Raw genomic sequence first — 18,000 nt, forward strand, 5'->3', positions numbered from 1 at the left:
AAATAAATATTCGTCCATCTTTTGGCATTTTCCATCGGTTAATACAAGCAATTCAAATGATGGCCCACTATGTAAATTGGTTATGCCCCTCAAAATTAATTCTTATTACAATGATCTTGACCATCAAGTTGATTATCCACAGCTCAAAACCATTTTCATAATAGGATCTAAACCGTTCATTTGATGGACCACACAATAAATGGGTTGCGCCTCCTAAAATCTGATCGTACAAGTGATGGGCACAATGCAATTATTCTTACCTTTGGAAATCAGCACCTTGGAACAATCCAAACCGTCCAAATGATGGGCCACGCTGTGCGATTTAGTAATGCACCTCTAAATTATTTACTAAATCAGTTCCGTAGGGTGATCAAAACTGTTCATTTTATGGGCCACAACATAAATATGCTGCGCCCGCAAATTATTTCCAATGGATTAGCTGAACCGTCCATTTGCTAAGCCATGAGTGCAATTAGATTTCCCCCACCCCATATTTCAAAATGGACTGCACTACACCATTGGATGATCTGAGCCGTCCACTTGATGGGCCAAAATATCAAGTTGCACCAAAATAATTTTTATAGAATAATCTTAACTGTTTATTTCATGGATTATAAGATACATTGTTGTTCCTCAAAATAATCTTCACATGATGATTCAAACCATCCATTTGTTTGGTCACAATATAAAGGGTGTGCCCACCAAATTATTTTCATTAGGTGATCCAATCCATCCAACTTATGGCCTATCGAATGAGTGACTTATATTATCATGATGCAGGCCCCATTCCATTTTAGGTGAACTCATTTTTTCCCGTAAAATTTGTTCTTTGAAAACCATAGTAAGCGTCACAAATGACTTGAACGATTCTTACATGGGCCAACTCGCTTGATCCAAATCCAATCAAAATGCTCAATACGGGCCCACCAAATGGGTCCAGATTCTTTCTTGTTTTGATTCTTGCGAATAACCTTTCTCAACACCCGGCGGAAAAATGCAAAATATTGGAAATGGCGAAAAAGATCGAGAAAACATAAGAGACGGACACCGAAATGGAAAACACTGAAAATTGATAGGAAAACACTAACTTCTTTGTCGATTAAAGCGGAGAAAAATGAGGGTGTCTATACCTGCTTACAAACTAGTTTTGCTCGCTTGGGTTATAGAATATATAACCCTTTATTTCCTTACGATATCCAATGAAAATACACCTTTCGGTTCTTGTCTCTAACTTATCAGTACCTATCTTTTTAACATGCGCGGAACACCCCCATATCCTCATATGATTCAATGAGGATTTTCTGCCTGTCAATATCTCATACGGAGTAGATAGTACTGATTTAGTTGGGACACGATTTAAGACATAGAGCACTGGTTCCAGGGCATATTCCCATAGAAACAAAGGTGCTTCTGCGAAACTCAACATAGACCGGACCATGTGCAACAAAGTCATATTTCTGCGTTCTAAAACACCATTCAATTCTGGTGTTGCAGGTGGGGTCCATTGAGAGATGATTCCATTTTCCTTTAAGTAATCCCTAACTCATCCGAGAGATACTCTCCACCTCTATCAGAGCAAATAGTCTTTATTCTTTTATTTAACTGATTATGTACTTCATTCTTGAACTCTTTGAACTTTTTAAAGGTCTCAGACTTACGTTGCATAAGGTACAAATATCCGTACCTTGAATGGTCATCCTTAAAAGTCACAAAATATATAAGCCCTCCTCTTGTCGGATGAGAAATGGAACCACATATATCACTATGTATAATCTCCAACAAATCTTGGGACCTTCCACTCTTGCCCTTGAAGGAAATTTTGATAATTTTACCTTGAAGACATGGTTCAAAAGTTGGAAAAGGTTCCACTTGGATAGAATCCAATGGACCGTCTATTAACAATCTTGTAATCCCATCTAGGTTAATATGGCCTAATCAAAGATGCCATAGATATGGGGGCCTCGTCGTATTCCTTCCCTTTTTGAGGTTTGGAATATTCTGAATAGGAATATCCTCAATGTTACTTGCATTTTCTAAAGCATTTACTATAAATAATCCGTCAATTAATGTACCTTCTAAGATCAAGGAATTACCATGTTTGATAAAAAACATTACTTTTATCAAAAGTTGTTGAATAACCAATAGTTTAGAAACTGAAATCAAATTCCTTCTAATCGAAAGTACATAAAGACAATTATTTAAATGTAAATATCCTCCCGAAAATGCTAGTAGTAGATCACCAATAGCTTGGACTACAACCGTTGCATCCGTTCCAACCTGTAGGTAGAGTTCGCCCTCAGTCAACCTTCTGCCTCTCCTCTTCCAATCCACGTAATTTGGACCAGTAAGTTTTGTTCTCCTCAAGAATCCTAGCTAATGGATTGAAGGATGCCATATCTAATGCAAAGTAAAGGAGGCATAAACTAAGCAAGACCAACCATTTTAGATTTTCTCATGAGATATAACCATTAGATCTGTGGTTTTTTTTAATCTGGAATGGTACTGCCCATTGTCTGTCTCATTTATGGGCCCCTCAAACACATAAACGAAGAGAAATAACATGATCTCTCCAATGGGCATCGGATGCTCATTAACAACAACTTTGTTAAGTACGAGTGGATTCATCTAATCCATCATATTATTAATATGATATCCGATTTGATTTTGGCCTCCAAGCATCGCAGTGTATCTATCATTTGGGCATCAACACTCTATGCTTGGTTAAGCTAACACCCACTGCCACAGAATTATTTTACAAAACATACTAGCTTCTGCTTTTGCATATGACTAATGTATTTTGCAAATATCTCTTATCCTTATAGGAATCTATTAGTTACTCTAGATAGAAAATCAAGATCGGCTTTTGCTTTGTGCCTATTGATTCAACTAAGACCTCAGATTTCAGCTTTGATTTTCGACTATCTGACCCCTATTGAACCTTGATATGCTTAGACTGTACTTAGAGTAGTGCTTTATTATGTACTGAGCTTTTCAGCTGACTGTGGTTATATAATATTTTACAGGTTTTGACCCTCGTGAGGTTAACGAGGAGCATGATGCTTAGTTTTGGAATTGAACTTTGACTCAAAGATTAGTTTATTTATTTTTAGTTCATTAGGAAGTGAGTACTTTGAATAAGATGTAAAGACCGTATCCTTTATTTTTGCTTTGACTCTTGGGGAGAGATGAGACTTGATTTGACTATGATGGTCCGCGTTAATTAAACTTTGATATTTTAGTTATGAAATGCCAGGTTATTTTGTTATTGCTTTGTAGCCTTGTACATTTGTGGGATTCGTCTTGTAGGTGTACGGCGCTGTCATGTCCTACGCCCAGGGTGGGATTTGGGGCGTGACAGAAAAATGGTATTAGAGCCTAGGCTTTAGGTCCTATGTAGAATTATTTGAACAAAGACTTTGATTGTGAGAACTAGGGATTTAGATAAGGAGCAACTAGGAAGCGCTTGATAAAACGCTGGAACTTCTGGCCCATCAGTGGGATAAAATGCTGGCCCTGTTGACTTGTATCTGAACTTTGAGGAACTAGTTCCAACACCGTGGACAGTCGGTGTATAAGCAATAACATGTCTTCTGGACCGTACCGATGACCATTAAGTGTATTTGACTTCTGAAAAACCTTTGACTTTGATCCGAACTTAGACATTGAATTGCCTTACTGCACTTTTAATTCAGAACCATATTTGACATGCACTTATAATTTCTTTGTGCCTATTGATTCAGCTAAGACCTCAGATTTCAGTTTTGATGTTCGACTATCTAACCCCTATTGAGCCTTGATATGCTAAGACTGTACTTAGAGTAGTGCTTTATTATGTACTGAGCTTTTCAGCTGACTGTGTGAAATCTCATGGTAGATGGCAACCCAAGAGGGGCGGGTGAATTGGGTTTTAAAAACTTTGCCAAAAATATTGCGAAAATGAAAAACTAAATGGCAAAATAAAACTTTAAACACAAATGAAAATAAACCAAATATGCACAATCACAAATGAAAATAAACCAAATATGCACAATCACAAAATAAAGAAAGTGAGAGAAATAGAGAGAGTGCACCTGAGATTTATAGTGGTTGGGTCACACAAGGACCTACTCCACTCCACCAAAACCTCTTGGTGATTTCACTACGGATTCCCTTAATGGCGGGGAATCAACCCAATTACAAAGGTTCGGCTGCGCCTCGCAAGACTCGCCACGAACCGGAGAAAGCTCCGCGTCTCCAACACTCGCTCTTGAGATGGCTACGCGTCTCTTCGCACTCGCCAAAATACAATGTTCTTCAAAGAAAGAAAACTAAAAATCCCTTTACAAGGGTTACAAAGGATGGATAAAGTTGTACAAATTTAAGCCTAATCCACTTCCTTGGTTAGAGATGAGAGAGGCACTAAAAACACTTTGGTATGATCTTTAGAATGTTCAAAGATGGTTTAGAAAGGTTTAGATAGTATATATATAGCCCATTTGAAAATATGACTGTTTGGAAGTAAAACTGTAAAAAACGGAGTTGAAAAGTCAACGAGAAAAAGCCCCAACGGCTCGTTTGCCAGGCCGTGGCGGTCGACCGAGCCACAGAGGTCACCCGCCCTTATCCAGCGCATTTTTTATTTTCAAAATCTCTACCATCGCAGTCGACCGACCCAATGGCGGTCATCCGGCGAGGACTACCTGTTCGCTCAAAAAATTCGGCTCAAAACCTTTACGCGGTCAACCGACCCTTGGCGGTTGTCCGCCCCAACCATGCTGGGTTGTTTCTGTATAAAACAGCAACACATCCGCGGTCAACCGGCCCGATAAGTTTCGAGATGCCTGAAATTCCGGGTTCCATCTCGCGGTCGCCCGGCATAGCCAAAGTCGACCGGCCTTGTATGAATTCCTTTTTTACTTTAAAAACTTTAGGGACTTTTGGGCCATGGTCTTTGGGATTTAATCCTACATTTTCAAATACAATTTCAAATACATTTAAACCTATGTTTAATGCCTTTGACATCTCTAAAAACAAGGAGAGGAGTACAAACTCTATTGACTTGAAAAGCACTACAATCTACTCTTGATCTTCAAGGATTTGGATCATCCTAGCTTTGGCACACCAAATGCATTTCAATTTAGCTTCAATGCCATGATCCAAGCTTCCTTGATTGCACACTAATGAGATCAACAACTTAGACAGTAAAAAACACATTAGTGATATAAAATCACTTGTGTAATGAATCATCAAAACAAGAAGATAATGCCAAGGTTGGAACCATTGGGCTTACATTCTCCCCCTTTTTTATGATGACATTCACAAGAAATTTGTCGATATGCACATACATTTCTCTCCCCCTATGGCATCAACAAAAAGATGGGGAAAGAGACAATAACAAGAGAAAAGATATGCAATATAGAAACTCCCCCTAAATCAAGGAAAACATGCACACATATAACTCCCCCTATTTTATTGACAAATATAATAGATGAGGGATTATAAAAAAGATATTCAATATAACATAAAGCTCTCCCTTTTTTTTAAAAAAAACTCCCCCTATCAAAGGTAAAAACTCAAAACAAGAGGGATTTTTTTATATTAAAGATAAGACATGCCAAGGTAAGCAAGCAGCCAAGAATATATTTGAACTTTGGGCTTTAATTCATCAAATGCAATGGATATTCAAGATTTAGCGCAAGCCCCTAAACTAAACCAATTTCAAAATGAAATCAAGTAGGGGCTTTGGGAACCCAAGATCTCTTGGTCCCATGCTATCCCTACTCAATTTTGATGCACATTGGAATTGATAATGCCCATGAAGGCCACAATAATGGCATCGAATTGAGGGGTTAGCTCGGCTAGATACATTATGATATGCACTTTTAGATCTTACACTAGCCTTTTTAAGGATTATGTCTATGATTTTATCTCCATTCATAAATCCATAGAGACACATCCTTAGCCTCTCATTTTCATTTTGAAGATGATTTAAATGATTTGAAAACTCAAATCTTTCATCTTCAAAAGACTTGGATGAACTTGCCATGTTTTGAAAGCTCAAAACATGAGTCTCAAGTTCACTCAAGCGACCCTTAAGGGTCTCATTTTCAAGTCTTCTTCCATTTTGGCTTGGGCTTGAAACTTAGAAGAAAAGTTTTGATTTAAAGATTCAAATTCTTTTTTAATACGAGAAAGATTTTTCTTTAAAGCTTTATTTTTTGACATTTGCAACTCTAAGGTTTCACAAACTTCATTATAAGACCTTTCATTATCATCAGAACTTGAACTGGAAGATGGATGGGAGCATACCTCATTTTTATCTTCTTCGATGTTGGCCATAAGACATATGGTAGGTTCAACATGGGCCGAGATACAGAAGTTTGATTTTTCTTCCTTGGAGCTCTTACTTGATGATGAACTAGTGCTGTCACTAAGCCCATCCCAATTTGCCATGTGTGCTCTAAACTTCTTCCCCTATTTCTTCTTCTTGTTCTTGAGGAGAGGGCATTCCGGCTTTATGTGTCCGGGTTTGCCACATTCATAACATTTTATTGGGTCCTCCTTCTTTTTCTTTTCTTCCTTTTTCTTCTTATCTTTTGATTCTTTCTTCTTCCACATCTTCTTAAACTTCTTGAAAGCTTCTAATTCATCGCTATCGGAACTTAAGGAAGAAGATGATGATTTGGCGGTGAAGGCAATGGATTTTCCTTTGTCTTTCTCCTTGAGTTTTGAAGCCTCAGCTTGATGGTTTTTCCTTCTCTTCATCTTCATTTCATGTGTACTGAGGGATCCAACCAACTCATCTAACTTCACATTGTCAAGATCTTTAGATTCTTCGATCGCCGTGACCTTGGGGTCTCAACTAAATGGAAGACACCGGAGAAGCCTCGTCACCAATTCCAAATTTGCATAGGTTTTACCTAAACTCTCAAGCTCATTAACAATATTAGTAAAACGAGAATACATTTCAGAAATGGATTCATTTTCGTTCATTTTAAAAGCTTCTAGATCACTAATAAGAAAACTAACTTTAGACTTTTTGACTTGTGAAGTCCCCTCATGAGTGGTTTCAAGGATTGTCCGTATATCCCTAGCCGTTTTACAAGTAGACATCCGATTGAATTCGTCAGGAGATAGAGCACAAAAGATTGTGTTCACTCCTTTAGCATTCAATACGGCTCGCTTCTTTTGAGTGGCCGACCACTCACTTTTATCACTTGTGGGAGGAATGTATCCATCTTTAATTAACTCCCACATTTCAAAGTTTAAGGATTGTAAAAAGAAATCCATCCGGGTTTTTCAATACCCATAATTTGAACCATTAAAGTATGGGGGTCTAGAAACGGATTGTCCTTCAACATATCCGGATGGGGTTGCCATTATCTTTTTCTCTTCTATTTTTGAAATTTTTTCAAAAACCTAAATAAGAGCTTTGTGCTCTGATACCAAGTGAAATTTCAGGGTAGATGGCAACCCAAGAGGGGGGGGGTGAATTGGGTTTTAAAAATTTTGCCAAAAATATTGCGGAAATGAAAAACTAAATAGCAAAATAAAACTTTAAACACAAATGAAAATAAACCACAAATGCACAATCACAAAATAAAGAGAGTGAGAGAAATAGAAAGAGTGCACTCGAGATTTATAGTGGTTCGGTCACTCAAGGACCTACTCCACCCCACCAAGACCTCTTGGTGATTTCACTACGGATTCCCTTAATGGTGGGGAATCAACCAAATTACAAAGGTTCGGCTCCGCCTCGCGCCACGAACCAGAGAAAGCTACGCGTCTCCAACACTTGCTCTTGAGATGGCTACGCGTCTCTTCGCACTCGCCAAAATACAATATTCTTCAAAGAAAGAAAACTAAAAATTCCTTTACAAGGGTTACAAAGGATGGATGAAGATGTACAAATTTAAGCCTAATCCACTTCCTTGGTTAGAGATGAGAGAGGCACTAAAAACACTTTGGTATGATCTTTAGAATGTTCAAAATAATGTTCAAAAGTGGTTTAGAAATGTTTAGATAGTGTATATATTGCCCATTTGAAAATATGACCGTTTGGGGGTAAAACGGTAAAAAACGGAGTTGAAAAAGTCAACAAGAAAAAGCCCGAACGGCTCTTTTGCCAGGCTGCGGTGGTCGACCGGGCCACAGCGGTCGCCCGCCCTTATCGGGCACCTTTTTTATTTTCAAAATCTCTACCGTCGCGGTTGACTGACCCAATGGCGGTCGTTCGAGGAGGACTACCTGTTCACTCAAAACATTCGGCTCAAAACCTTTACGCGGTCGACCGACCCTTGGCGATCGCCCGCCCCAACCATGCTGGATTGTTTCTGTATAAAACAGCAACATATCCGCGGTCGCCCGGGACTACCCCGGTCGACCAGCCCGATAAGTTTCGAGATGCCTGGAATTTCAGGTTCCATCTCGCAGTCGCCCGGCATAGCCGGTCAACTGGCCTTGTATGAAATTCCTTTTTTACTTTAAAAACTTTAGGGACTTTTGGGCCATGGTCTTTGGGATTTAATCCTACATTTTCAAATACATTTAAACTTATGTTTAGTGCCTTTGACATCTCTAAAAACAAGGAGAGGAATACAAACTCTATTGACTTGAAAAGCACTACAATCTACTCTTGATCTTTAAGGCTTCAGGTCCACCATGCTTCTTGGATCTTCCTAGCTTTGGCACACCAAATGCATTCCAATTTACCTTCAATGCTATGATCCAAGCTTTCTTGATTGCACACTAATGAGATCTACAACTTAGACAATAAAAAACACATTAGTGATGTAAAATCACTTATGTATGGAATCATCAAAACAAAAAGGTAATGCCAAGGTTGGAACCATTGGGCTTACACTGTGGTTATATAATATTTTACAGGTTTTGACCCTCATGAGGTTTTAGAGCATAAAAACCTAAAAGGGAAAGGTATCACCATAACCGGGTCAACCTGAGCTAACCCGACTCAAACCGACCTGAATTGGGAAATCGGGTCAGGTTCAGATTGGGTACTGGTTGAGATATTAAGTCTTCGGTTTGGTTCGGTTTGGGTCGGCTTGGGTAAGCCTTCATCGAGTTGAGAGTCAGGTCGGATCGGGTTTGGATTGAAGGCTGTTAGCGATGCTTGAAACGGATATGTTTTCCTATCGGCAATTACTCCCCCACTCTAACCTCTTGTCTAGAGGGAGCAAAAAGACCTTCGAAAAAACTTCAGAAACCATGGATGAAACAATGATCAGCATCATTTCCAAAACCTTCTTATAATCTCTGCTTCTCTATTTCCTCACTGCAGAGATGGAGGAGAAAGAGGTGGAACTCCTCTCTCGAGTAACTGTAAACCATCTCTTCCTCGCCCAATTCGAACCATTCAGAGCTTCTCTTCTCAGCTTACGAAAACGAAACCCTAATCTTGCGTTATCAATCCTTCAAACCGTAGTTTCCCTAGGTGGAAGGTTTGAAAACATTCTCTTTTCAACCTCTTGTCCCTCTCCTTCACATCTCGCCTGGTTATCCTCTCTCGAATTACTCAACTTCAAAGACTCATCCGCGGTATGGAATCTCGATCCCGAAATCTTCAGGCTAAAGGTAGAGTTTCTTCTTTTAGTTCAGATTGCTTCTTCTAGGGTTTCGGACAATCTCAAGTTTCTCGATTTGGAAACCCTAGAAGATGTTTCCGTTGGGGATTTCGAGTCCCGGCCTGACGATTTTGCTGAGGGATCAGATTTGAAGGAATCTAGTGGTACTGTGACTGTTGATTCATTGAATCGGATTTTGGATTTAGGTCTAAGGCGGTTAAAGGGAGAATTAGGGTTAGTAAATGAGGTTGGGACGTCGGGTGATGTGCAGTTTTTGTTTACAGAGGGGGAATTCAAGTGTTTGAAGAAGGTGGTTTTGGATGAAGCTGAGATTTTCGATGTTATTTGTTGGAATATTCAGAAGCAGTTGCACTGGTCTGATCCGTATGATTCAGGTTTGGCGATAAGTGTGCGGGTTGAAGGTGGGCAGAGCTTGGATGATTCTCGGGCGGAGGATTTGAAAGCTCTGAATTGGATACGACAGAATGTTCAGATAGCACATTTGGATGCTTTGAAGGCATGCTTAAAAGAAGAGGATGAGGATGGTGCTATTTCTCATCTTCGGTTCCTTCGTCTTGATCATGGAGTAGAGGAGTCCGAGTACGGGTATTTATTTTATTCTTCTATCAGGTTCTTTGAATGATTATCATGGTGCAAATTGTTTCAAGTTTGTCCTCTGTAATATTTTATTTTACTGTCATGGGTGATGTTTACTATTATTTACAGCAACTAACTGAAGCTCTCTATTACTATTACACACTGCTTACATGTTGCATTCAGCAATGGACTAATTTTGTTCCTTCAAAATGACATTAACCAGCTTGGCTATCTATGGAAACAATGCTACGGTACATGGGTTCTTTCGATTGGGCGAAGAATCTGTGTCGGGCACGTCTCAGATTCCAATACTTTAGGATTCAGAAGAAACACTTCTAGGTCTCTGTTAATTGTTTTATTTTCTGAATACTGCCATCATGACCTTACAATTACTGCATGTTTTAAGTTTTATCCATCATAATAGTAAGTTTTTTATATTTTTTACACGGAAAATAAAACATTATATTTACTCGTAAACTATTAGTTTTTTAGTATATTATTTAGGGAAAAATACAGATACACCCCCTCAACTTTCTGAGATTTTTAACGATAACCCTGGCTTTTCAAAGTCATCAACGACACCCCCTTAGTTTTCAATAATGTTTGTTACTTGATGGCGTGGACGGAAACGAAGAAATTGTCAGGGGATGTCTTTGATGAATTTTGAACTATAGGGTGAAAAGTCAGGGGGCTTACTTCATGGACGGTGAAAAGTCAGGGGGTGTCGTTAATGACTTCGAAAAGTTAGGGTTAGCGTTGAAAATGTTAGAAAGTTGAGCGGGTGTATCTGTATTTTTCCCTATTATTTATTATAATTAAAATTTCAGAATTAATTAGAATATTTTGGCGAATCCACGAATCATTCCTTTTGAGTTTTGTCTACCCGTGTCGGATTCTGATACTCCTACCCGTACTGATGCAACATAGATACAGTGTGATGGGTATTTTAAGCATTTGATGCAGTAGGAGTCTGATGTAAAGCGCTCGAGCAGAATCAAACTCAGCTTCTGGAATGGTATGCTCTGGTACCAATTTTGATGTAGAGCACGGCAAGTTCAATCCTTGGATGAGAAGCTTCGTGCTAGATTAGGAGCTCCTAGGACACTCTGGCCAATCTTATCAACTGGACTAACCCAGAGAAAAATAGTTACCGCAGTTTCTGCTTGGATCTGAACTGAAAGGAACTTGACAGTTGACTTTTCGAATCAGTTCCAAACTAAACTGTTCTGGAAATTGCGGTGTATTACCAATTCTGACCCCTCACCTTCACAATTCCGCACTGAAGTGCAGAATTCTCACAACTCGATTACAGGTCCAACTGATTTCAGCAGAAAACTGCATAATTCTGTCCACAACCGAACTGATTGTAAGTAGGCATCACGTGTGTTCAATTGTTGCAGCAAATTGTAACTAGAAACTAATTTCCGCTGGTTCAGTTCTGAAATGAACTGATTTGCAAATCAATTGTCTAATCTGATCTGGACTGATTTCTGTTGACTGAATCCATAGAATTTAAACTTGTTCTGTTGTACGCAGTTTTCTTCCTAAACAGAATCAGTTTTTTTTTAAAATTTTGAATGGTAAGAAACAGAATCAGTTGAATTGAAAACGATCAGTTCCTAAGAGAGTTTTTAACTTTCCACAATTTTGGGAGAAAGTTTTAAATCAGTATTTCAAAATCCAGATTAAAGTAGTTATTCAAACATTTTTTTTTGAATGGTAATAGATTTAATTAAAAGCAAGCAAAGATCGAGGAGGACTATACAAGCAAACAGGTAACAACCAAAAGTTTTGAACAAGTATAATAACCAACCCCCAAGAGGGAGCACAGAAAAGAAAAAGAATCAAGGAGGTAGGGAATCAAACAATTCCACACTCTCTCTCTTCATATCCCTTCTCTAGCTAGCCTGTCAGCTTCACCATTTGTTGATCTCCAAACATGATTGTAGGATATATCTGACACCGTTACCATATCTTGAAACTAGTCAAAATCTATAGCAAATCTCCACGGATGAGATTGGGAACATCTTAGCCATCGTATCACATTAAGCGAGGCCGCATCTACTGCTTATTTGTTCATGTCTTCTTAAAATTTTAAGAAGCTCTTGCCATCGACCGCTCCCTATCTCCTTGGTGGGAGAAAGTCCTATCCTATTATTGACTGTGGGCGTGTGATACTTAAGCAAAAAAAAAAAAAAAAAAAAAAAACAAAATCACACACTTCAGCCTCATTTGAATCTGCAAGACTGCAACCCCTATGGGTACCGCAAATGCCCTTTTACTGTCCCTTACTCATCTCAAAGTACACACCCAATTACAGATGGTCCTGAATTTCCCATACGAGACCCATCAAAATTCAACTTCAATAGCCTTGGGCAAGAGGCTCCCAATCTTGTGTCACCCTAGTTTCCTGTTATGTGCTATAGCATACCTCCTTCCACCCATACCATAAGTCGTAGGCTGACACTAACCTAAAGCATGTCAAGATTTTGGCCCATGAGATTGTGGAAGCTATCACCTTATTATAGAGAAAAGCTGACCCCATGTTGATGCCATATACTCTAGATTGGTGAAAGTTCGATCTCTTACTTGTAATTACCTTATTACATCTTAGTATGGCTTTAAGGTCAATAATTTTCAACACCTCAGGGGTACCGAATAAAAGGGTATCATCACCAAACTGCAAGTGGGAGATTTCAACACCTTCTGGCCCAATTTTAAATCCTTCTATCAACCCTCTAGATCTACCTTTTTCCAAGAGCCTACTCAATGCATCTGCCACAATCACGAATAGAAAAGGGGAAAGGGGATCACCCTCCACAATTCCCGAGATGATTTGAAGAATCCTTTTGGGGATCCATTAATGAGAATTAAGAACCATGCTGATGAAACACATTTCTTTATCCATGGCCTCCATCTAGTGCCAAAACCCATTCTGACCTTTTTTAGACGCCCTGCTAGAACTTTGGCTACCACTTTGTATAGGCATCCGACCATGCTAATTGGGACGAAATCCGCTATGTTTACAGCCCCCTTTACTTTGTGAATCAAAGCTATGAAGGTTTCACCTGTCCCATTTTCTAATTCCATGCCTTCATAGAACTCCTGGAAGAACCTCATCATATCTTCTTTGATATATCCCTAGCACTGCTGAAAAAAGCAAGGCTATCCATCTGGTCGAGGGGTTTCGTCTTTTCCTAGAGAGAACACCTCCCTTTCTATTTCCTTCTCTGTAAAAGGATTCTCTAGTTTTCTTCTTTCCTCCATCCCCAAACCGTCAAACCCCACTCCCCCTGGGAAAGGGCAATCTACCTGTTCCAAGGAATATAGTCTCCGATAGTATTTTACTATCTCTTTAGATATGTCTTCCTTATTATCTAATAGCGATCTATTTACTTGCAAGGCTCCTACCCAATTACCTCGCCTTCTCGCACTAGCGATTCCGTGAAAGTAGGTCGTGTTTTTATCTCCTTCTTTTAACCATCTTGTCCTAGATTTCTGTCTCCAAGATATTTCTTTTTGTAGCAATATTCGGTTATGCTCCTCTTTGAGTCTACGCACTTCTTCCACCTCTTTTGCACTAGCCAACTGCCAACCCGCCTTCCTCCTTTTCTATTAATTTTTGATTCTATGTAGTAACCACATTTTCCTTTCAACAAACTCCCTTTATGGATTGAAGTTTTGATCCAATGACCACATCCGCCGGACCCTCCACTTTGTAGTCCAACTAGCGTTTTCTATTTTTTAAGGAAAGTTTTTCCCTGGAAAACAAAACCTTTAGATTCAAGCTTGCCCACCGATTCCATGAGAGGAATTAATTATATATTAATTCCATGAACTTGATATTGATAGAAACTGGTAAGGGTTAAGTATTCAAAAAAAAAAATAAAAATAAAATAGTCTGACATATGAACTAATCATTAAGGAGTGCATAATTTATTTTGATTCTCTATTAGAAGAATAAATTTGACAATGGGGAGATTGAACTAATCATTAAGGAATGCGTAGTTTACTTTGATGCTCTATTAGGAGAAAAAATTTGACAATGGGGTTAGGATTTGCTTACCATTTTTATGTTGTAACTTTAAGCTTTCCGCGACTAATCTTTGTGAGGCCTTTTCCCAAATTGACATGTCATATATGCTGTTGTGGCATGCCAAATTCTTAGAATTCTACTGTTCTCTTCATTAGGATGATTGGAATTGTAGTTTTCTAATTTCCATCAAAATTTGCACTTCCTTGCGAAATCTTTATTAACTTTCGCATTTTGATGTTTCTCCCAGGATGGTTTTGCACGAACTTGTCAGGAATGCTTGGTCAGAAAAACATGATGTTGAAGACACCTGGCATGCCGTACGAGAAAAAATGCTGTTGATTTATCAAGAGGCTCTTTCAGCCAATTGTACAGAGCTTGTGCAAATGATACAGGTGGTAGAAATCTGCGTTGATTGCTGGTTGTTGTGACATTGCTATGTAGTTACTATGTTTTTTTTTGAAGAGGAGTTAGTTACTATGTTTTATTTACAGTATAAGGTTAAGATGAAAATGAATAATCAATATTCTGTTTTGTATGCGTAAGCATTCAGTACTTAGCTGGCCCTGTTTGTTGCTTGCTTGATGGAATCTGAATATGCTTTTTATCCCATACCTGAGAAGGAATTCTATGTACAACCATTACTTGAGAGAATGTTTGCACAGCTTTCTGCACAGTTATAGTTTTTTATATCTTATTGCATCTTGCATGAATTTAATTCGTCATGTAAGAGACACTTTGAAGATTATTCCATTTCTCAGCAATAGTGCACTTGTATTTCTCATTGTAATATTTACTTGTTTATGATTTTATTTACAACCAGAAAAGAAGTTCTTAGGCATCTTCTTTTGTTGTTTCGACCACCAACATAAAATAATAGTGTATTACATCAGGGTGGGATTTTCTCTGGAGTAGAGTTTGTAAGAGAAAGTTCATCTATGAAGTGAAAGGTAGTGTGTAGTTGGGGAAAGGTGGTCTGGTATAGTGGATTAAAAGGTTTAATTTCACCCTCTTTGGAAAACAGTGGTGAAGCATTTGTAATTCAGAAATTAAGCTCTGGCATGTGTTCCTTATGGGAAACTATGATGAAATTAACCTCTGGCATGGTAATGTAGCAGATTTTTGTGATCTATGGTTGTGAAAAAATTGCCGTTGGGAGTGGAGGCTGAGAGTTATGTGGTTATCAAATACTTTATTTGAGTTGAAACAGCCATCAAATATATAGGGTTGCGAAGTCATAACTACCTCCTATTTATAAACTATAAAAATTTCCATTTTTAATCTGAAGTTGAAAAATATCTCACCTTCTCTTATATAGAGTAAACGATCAACTTTTATATGATGCAATATCTAGATGTACTGTTGTAATTCAGCTGTTATTGAGTGTTTATCAAGTAGTGGGACACTCACATTTCTATTCCAAAGTCAGACCTATACCCTTTTTTTATTTATAAACTATAAGTAATATCCATTGTTAATCAAAAGTTTTTATATATATATATTATTATTATTGTTATTATTATAATGAAGAAAGCAAATAATTTAATTCAAGGGAGTAGTTCCAAGATAGCCCTAGTCCAAAAGGGAGTAGTTCCAAGATTGCTATGGGTGACATATAACAGATTCAAATTTTAGAATATAAATTTATTCCTACTTTTTGAGTCAAGATTTGTAGACCGGTGGTGCACTTCGTACATGTTACCCATACCGTGTACCACGTCTCCTGTAGTGTACTCTGTAATTATGGGTAGAGCAAGTATGTAAATGGAGTGTTCAGATGATGTTATGTAATGTGCAGATTGTAGTTGCATGCTTGGTTAGGAAACTAAAAGGGGTAATTGCGTGGGAATAGAAATGGAAACAGGAAACTCTATTTTTTTTAAGAGTGCAATTAGAACATGAGAAACGAGTAGGGAATGGTTTTGGAATGTAATTTGGTAAATGAGTTTCATTTGTGGGAGATGTGTTTTCCCATAAGGAGAAATGCATTTTGATTTTTTGAGGAAAAGGGGGGGGGGGGAGAGGTGTTACAATCCAGGCCGACCAACAATGGTTGATTAGTGTATGCTGTGATTGGGGGTTCCTATAAGGGATATAAGAGTGGAAATCATCTCCTGGACTAAAGCAAAAAAGAGGATCCCATATAGTTTAACTGATATTCTGCGCAACTGGTGGGCGATCATATGCGACAGAACTATTCGGACTAAACCAATGCCGAAGTGGAAGCCACCTCCAACGGGTTGGGTGAAACTGAACTTCGATGGGAGCTCCATAGGTAATCCAGGTAAGGCTGGGATTGGGGGTCTGATAAGGGATGAAAGGGAAGCAATCATTCTGTCCTATTCAGGGCCAGCAATGGAATGTGATGCAAACGAGGCAGGAGTAAGAGCCTTCCTGTTTGGCCTTCAATGGGCCTTTGAACATGACATAAGGCACCTTGTTGAGGAAGGGGACTTTGCGAATGCAATTAGTTGGGCATCAAATGCCTCATGGGGTCCGTGGAGGATTCAGGGGTTAATTGCAGAAATACTGGATCTAATACGACTATTGGAGCCCAGGATTGAACATCGAAGGAGATCGGCTAATGAGGCAGCGGATACCTTAGCAAAAGGAGTACTCAGGGACTGTATGCTGATTGTTGCTTCTTAAACTATCTACTGTAATTGTATTCATTTCCTTTTTGTTGTACCGGGCATGGGACATCTTGTCCCTATTTTAATCATTAATGAAATTGTCATTTTTCAAAATAAAATAAAATTGTATGCTATGAAGTTTGGAGGAGGGGCTTTATAAATATTTAAATAGGATAGTTTCCTAAAGTTGTGGGAAAACAATTGTTTTAAACCATTACTCATTTCTCTTAGAAAATGGATTGTTTCCATTACCTTCGGAAAAGCTCAATATCCATTTTCAGTATCTACAATGCAAATTATGGACATGACATTGACATGTCCATCTTTTTTGTAGATAGGACATCTTGAAGGCTATGTCTGCCTTGATTTATTCTCTATTTTCGTTTTCGGAATTTGCTTAGATATATTAGCTGTTATCTGTTTGTTATCTTTCTTCCCAATTTTCTCACTTTATGTTAGTCTGCATGTTTCAACTGAATCATCTAAGTTTTGCACCATCTATTAGTGGCTTCATACTGCATACTGCATACTCCATACTCCATACACTATGTCTCTATTGAATGGCCATGAAATTTGAAGCTCCGATTCAGAAAACAGTTAAGTGGATCAGATGAAATGTTTTCATTTTCAGAGTGTCTGATATTTGTTTCCTGTTTGTGAACAAACATTGGCAGTGTCAAGGACTTCCTATCATTAAAATGAGTATATTGTGAGTTTGTTCTGAGTACATAATAAGCCTTCGATTAGAGGTCCAACATGGTGAAACTACAAAGATTAGTGGATCAGATGAAATCTTTGCGATTTCAGAACTTCTGATATTTTCTTCCTGTTTGTGAACAAACATTGGCAGTGTCAAGGACTTCCTATCAATAAAATGAGTATATTCTCAGAGTTTGTTCTGAGAACATAAGGTTGAAGCCTTTGGATTAGAGGTCCAATGTGGTCGAACCACCGAGACAGATCTTGTAGTGGAGTCGGCTCAACTGTTTTTGTCAGGTCCTTTGGTCAAGCAAGTGTGATTGGTTAATTCCTCTTGCATTGGTGCCCTTCCAAGTCTTCTCCTTATCTGGCTTCTTCTATGATTCGTCCAACTAGCTATTTATAAGCTACTTTGGGAGTCTTTGTAAACTATCCAGGATGTCTGTGCATTGGCACAACCCATGAAGGGTCAATTGTG

The 18,000-nt window shown here is 38.5% G+C and overlaps 1 protein-coding gene across 3 annotated transcripts in view; it reads left to right on the forward strand.

The window, feature by feature from the left end:
• The first annotated feature begins 9,078 nt into the window (after positions 1 to 9,078).
• Positions 9,079 to 18,000, forward strand: part of LOC143886379 (zinc finger FYVE domain protein) — a 129,607-nt gene continuing 120,685 nt past the window's right edge. Inside the window, exons 1-2 of one of the 3 annotated variants that reach the window (XM_077390326.1) lie at positions 9,079 to 10,166; positions 14,441 to 14,585. In XM_077390326.1, the coding sequence (XP_077246441.1) occupies positions 9,280 to 10,166; positions 14,441 to 14,585 (1,032 nt within the window). In that variant the 5' untranslated portion in view covers positions 9,079 to 9,279. The remainder of the gene's footprint in view (positions 10,167 to 14,440; positions 14,586 to 18,000) is intronic. The other 2 variants (XM_077390325.1, XM_077390324.1) reach the window with 2 other exon arrangements.

The sequence above is a fragment of the Tasmannia lanceolata genome, unplaced genomic scaffold, assembly GCF_043159265.1.
Source record: "Tasmannia lanceolata isolate RefF3 unplaced genomic scaffold, GAP_Taslan_0.1 ptg000011l, whole genome shotgun sequence".
In the NCBI taxonomy this organism is placed as follows: Eukaryota; Viridiplantae; Streptophyta; class Magnoliopsida; order Canellales; family Winteraceae; genus Tasmannia; species Tasmannia lanceolata.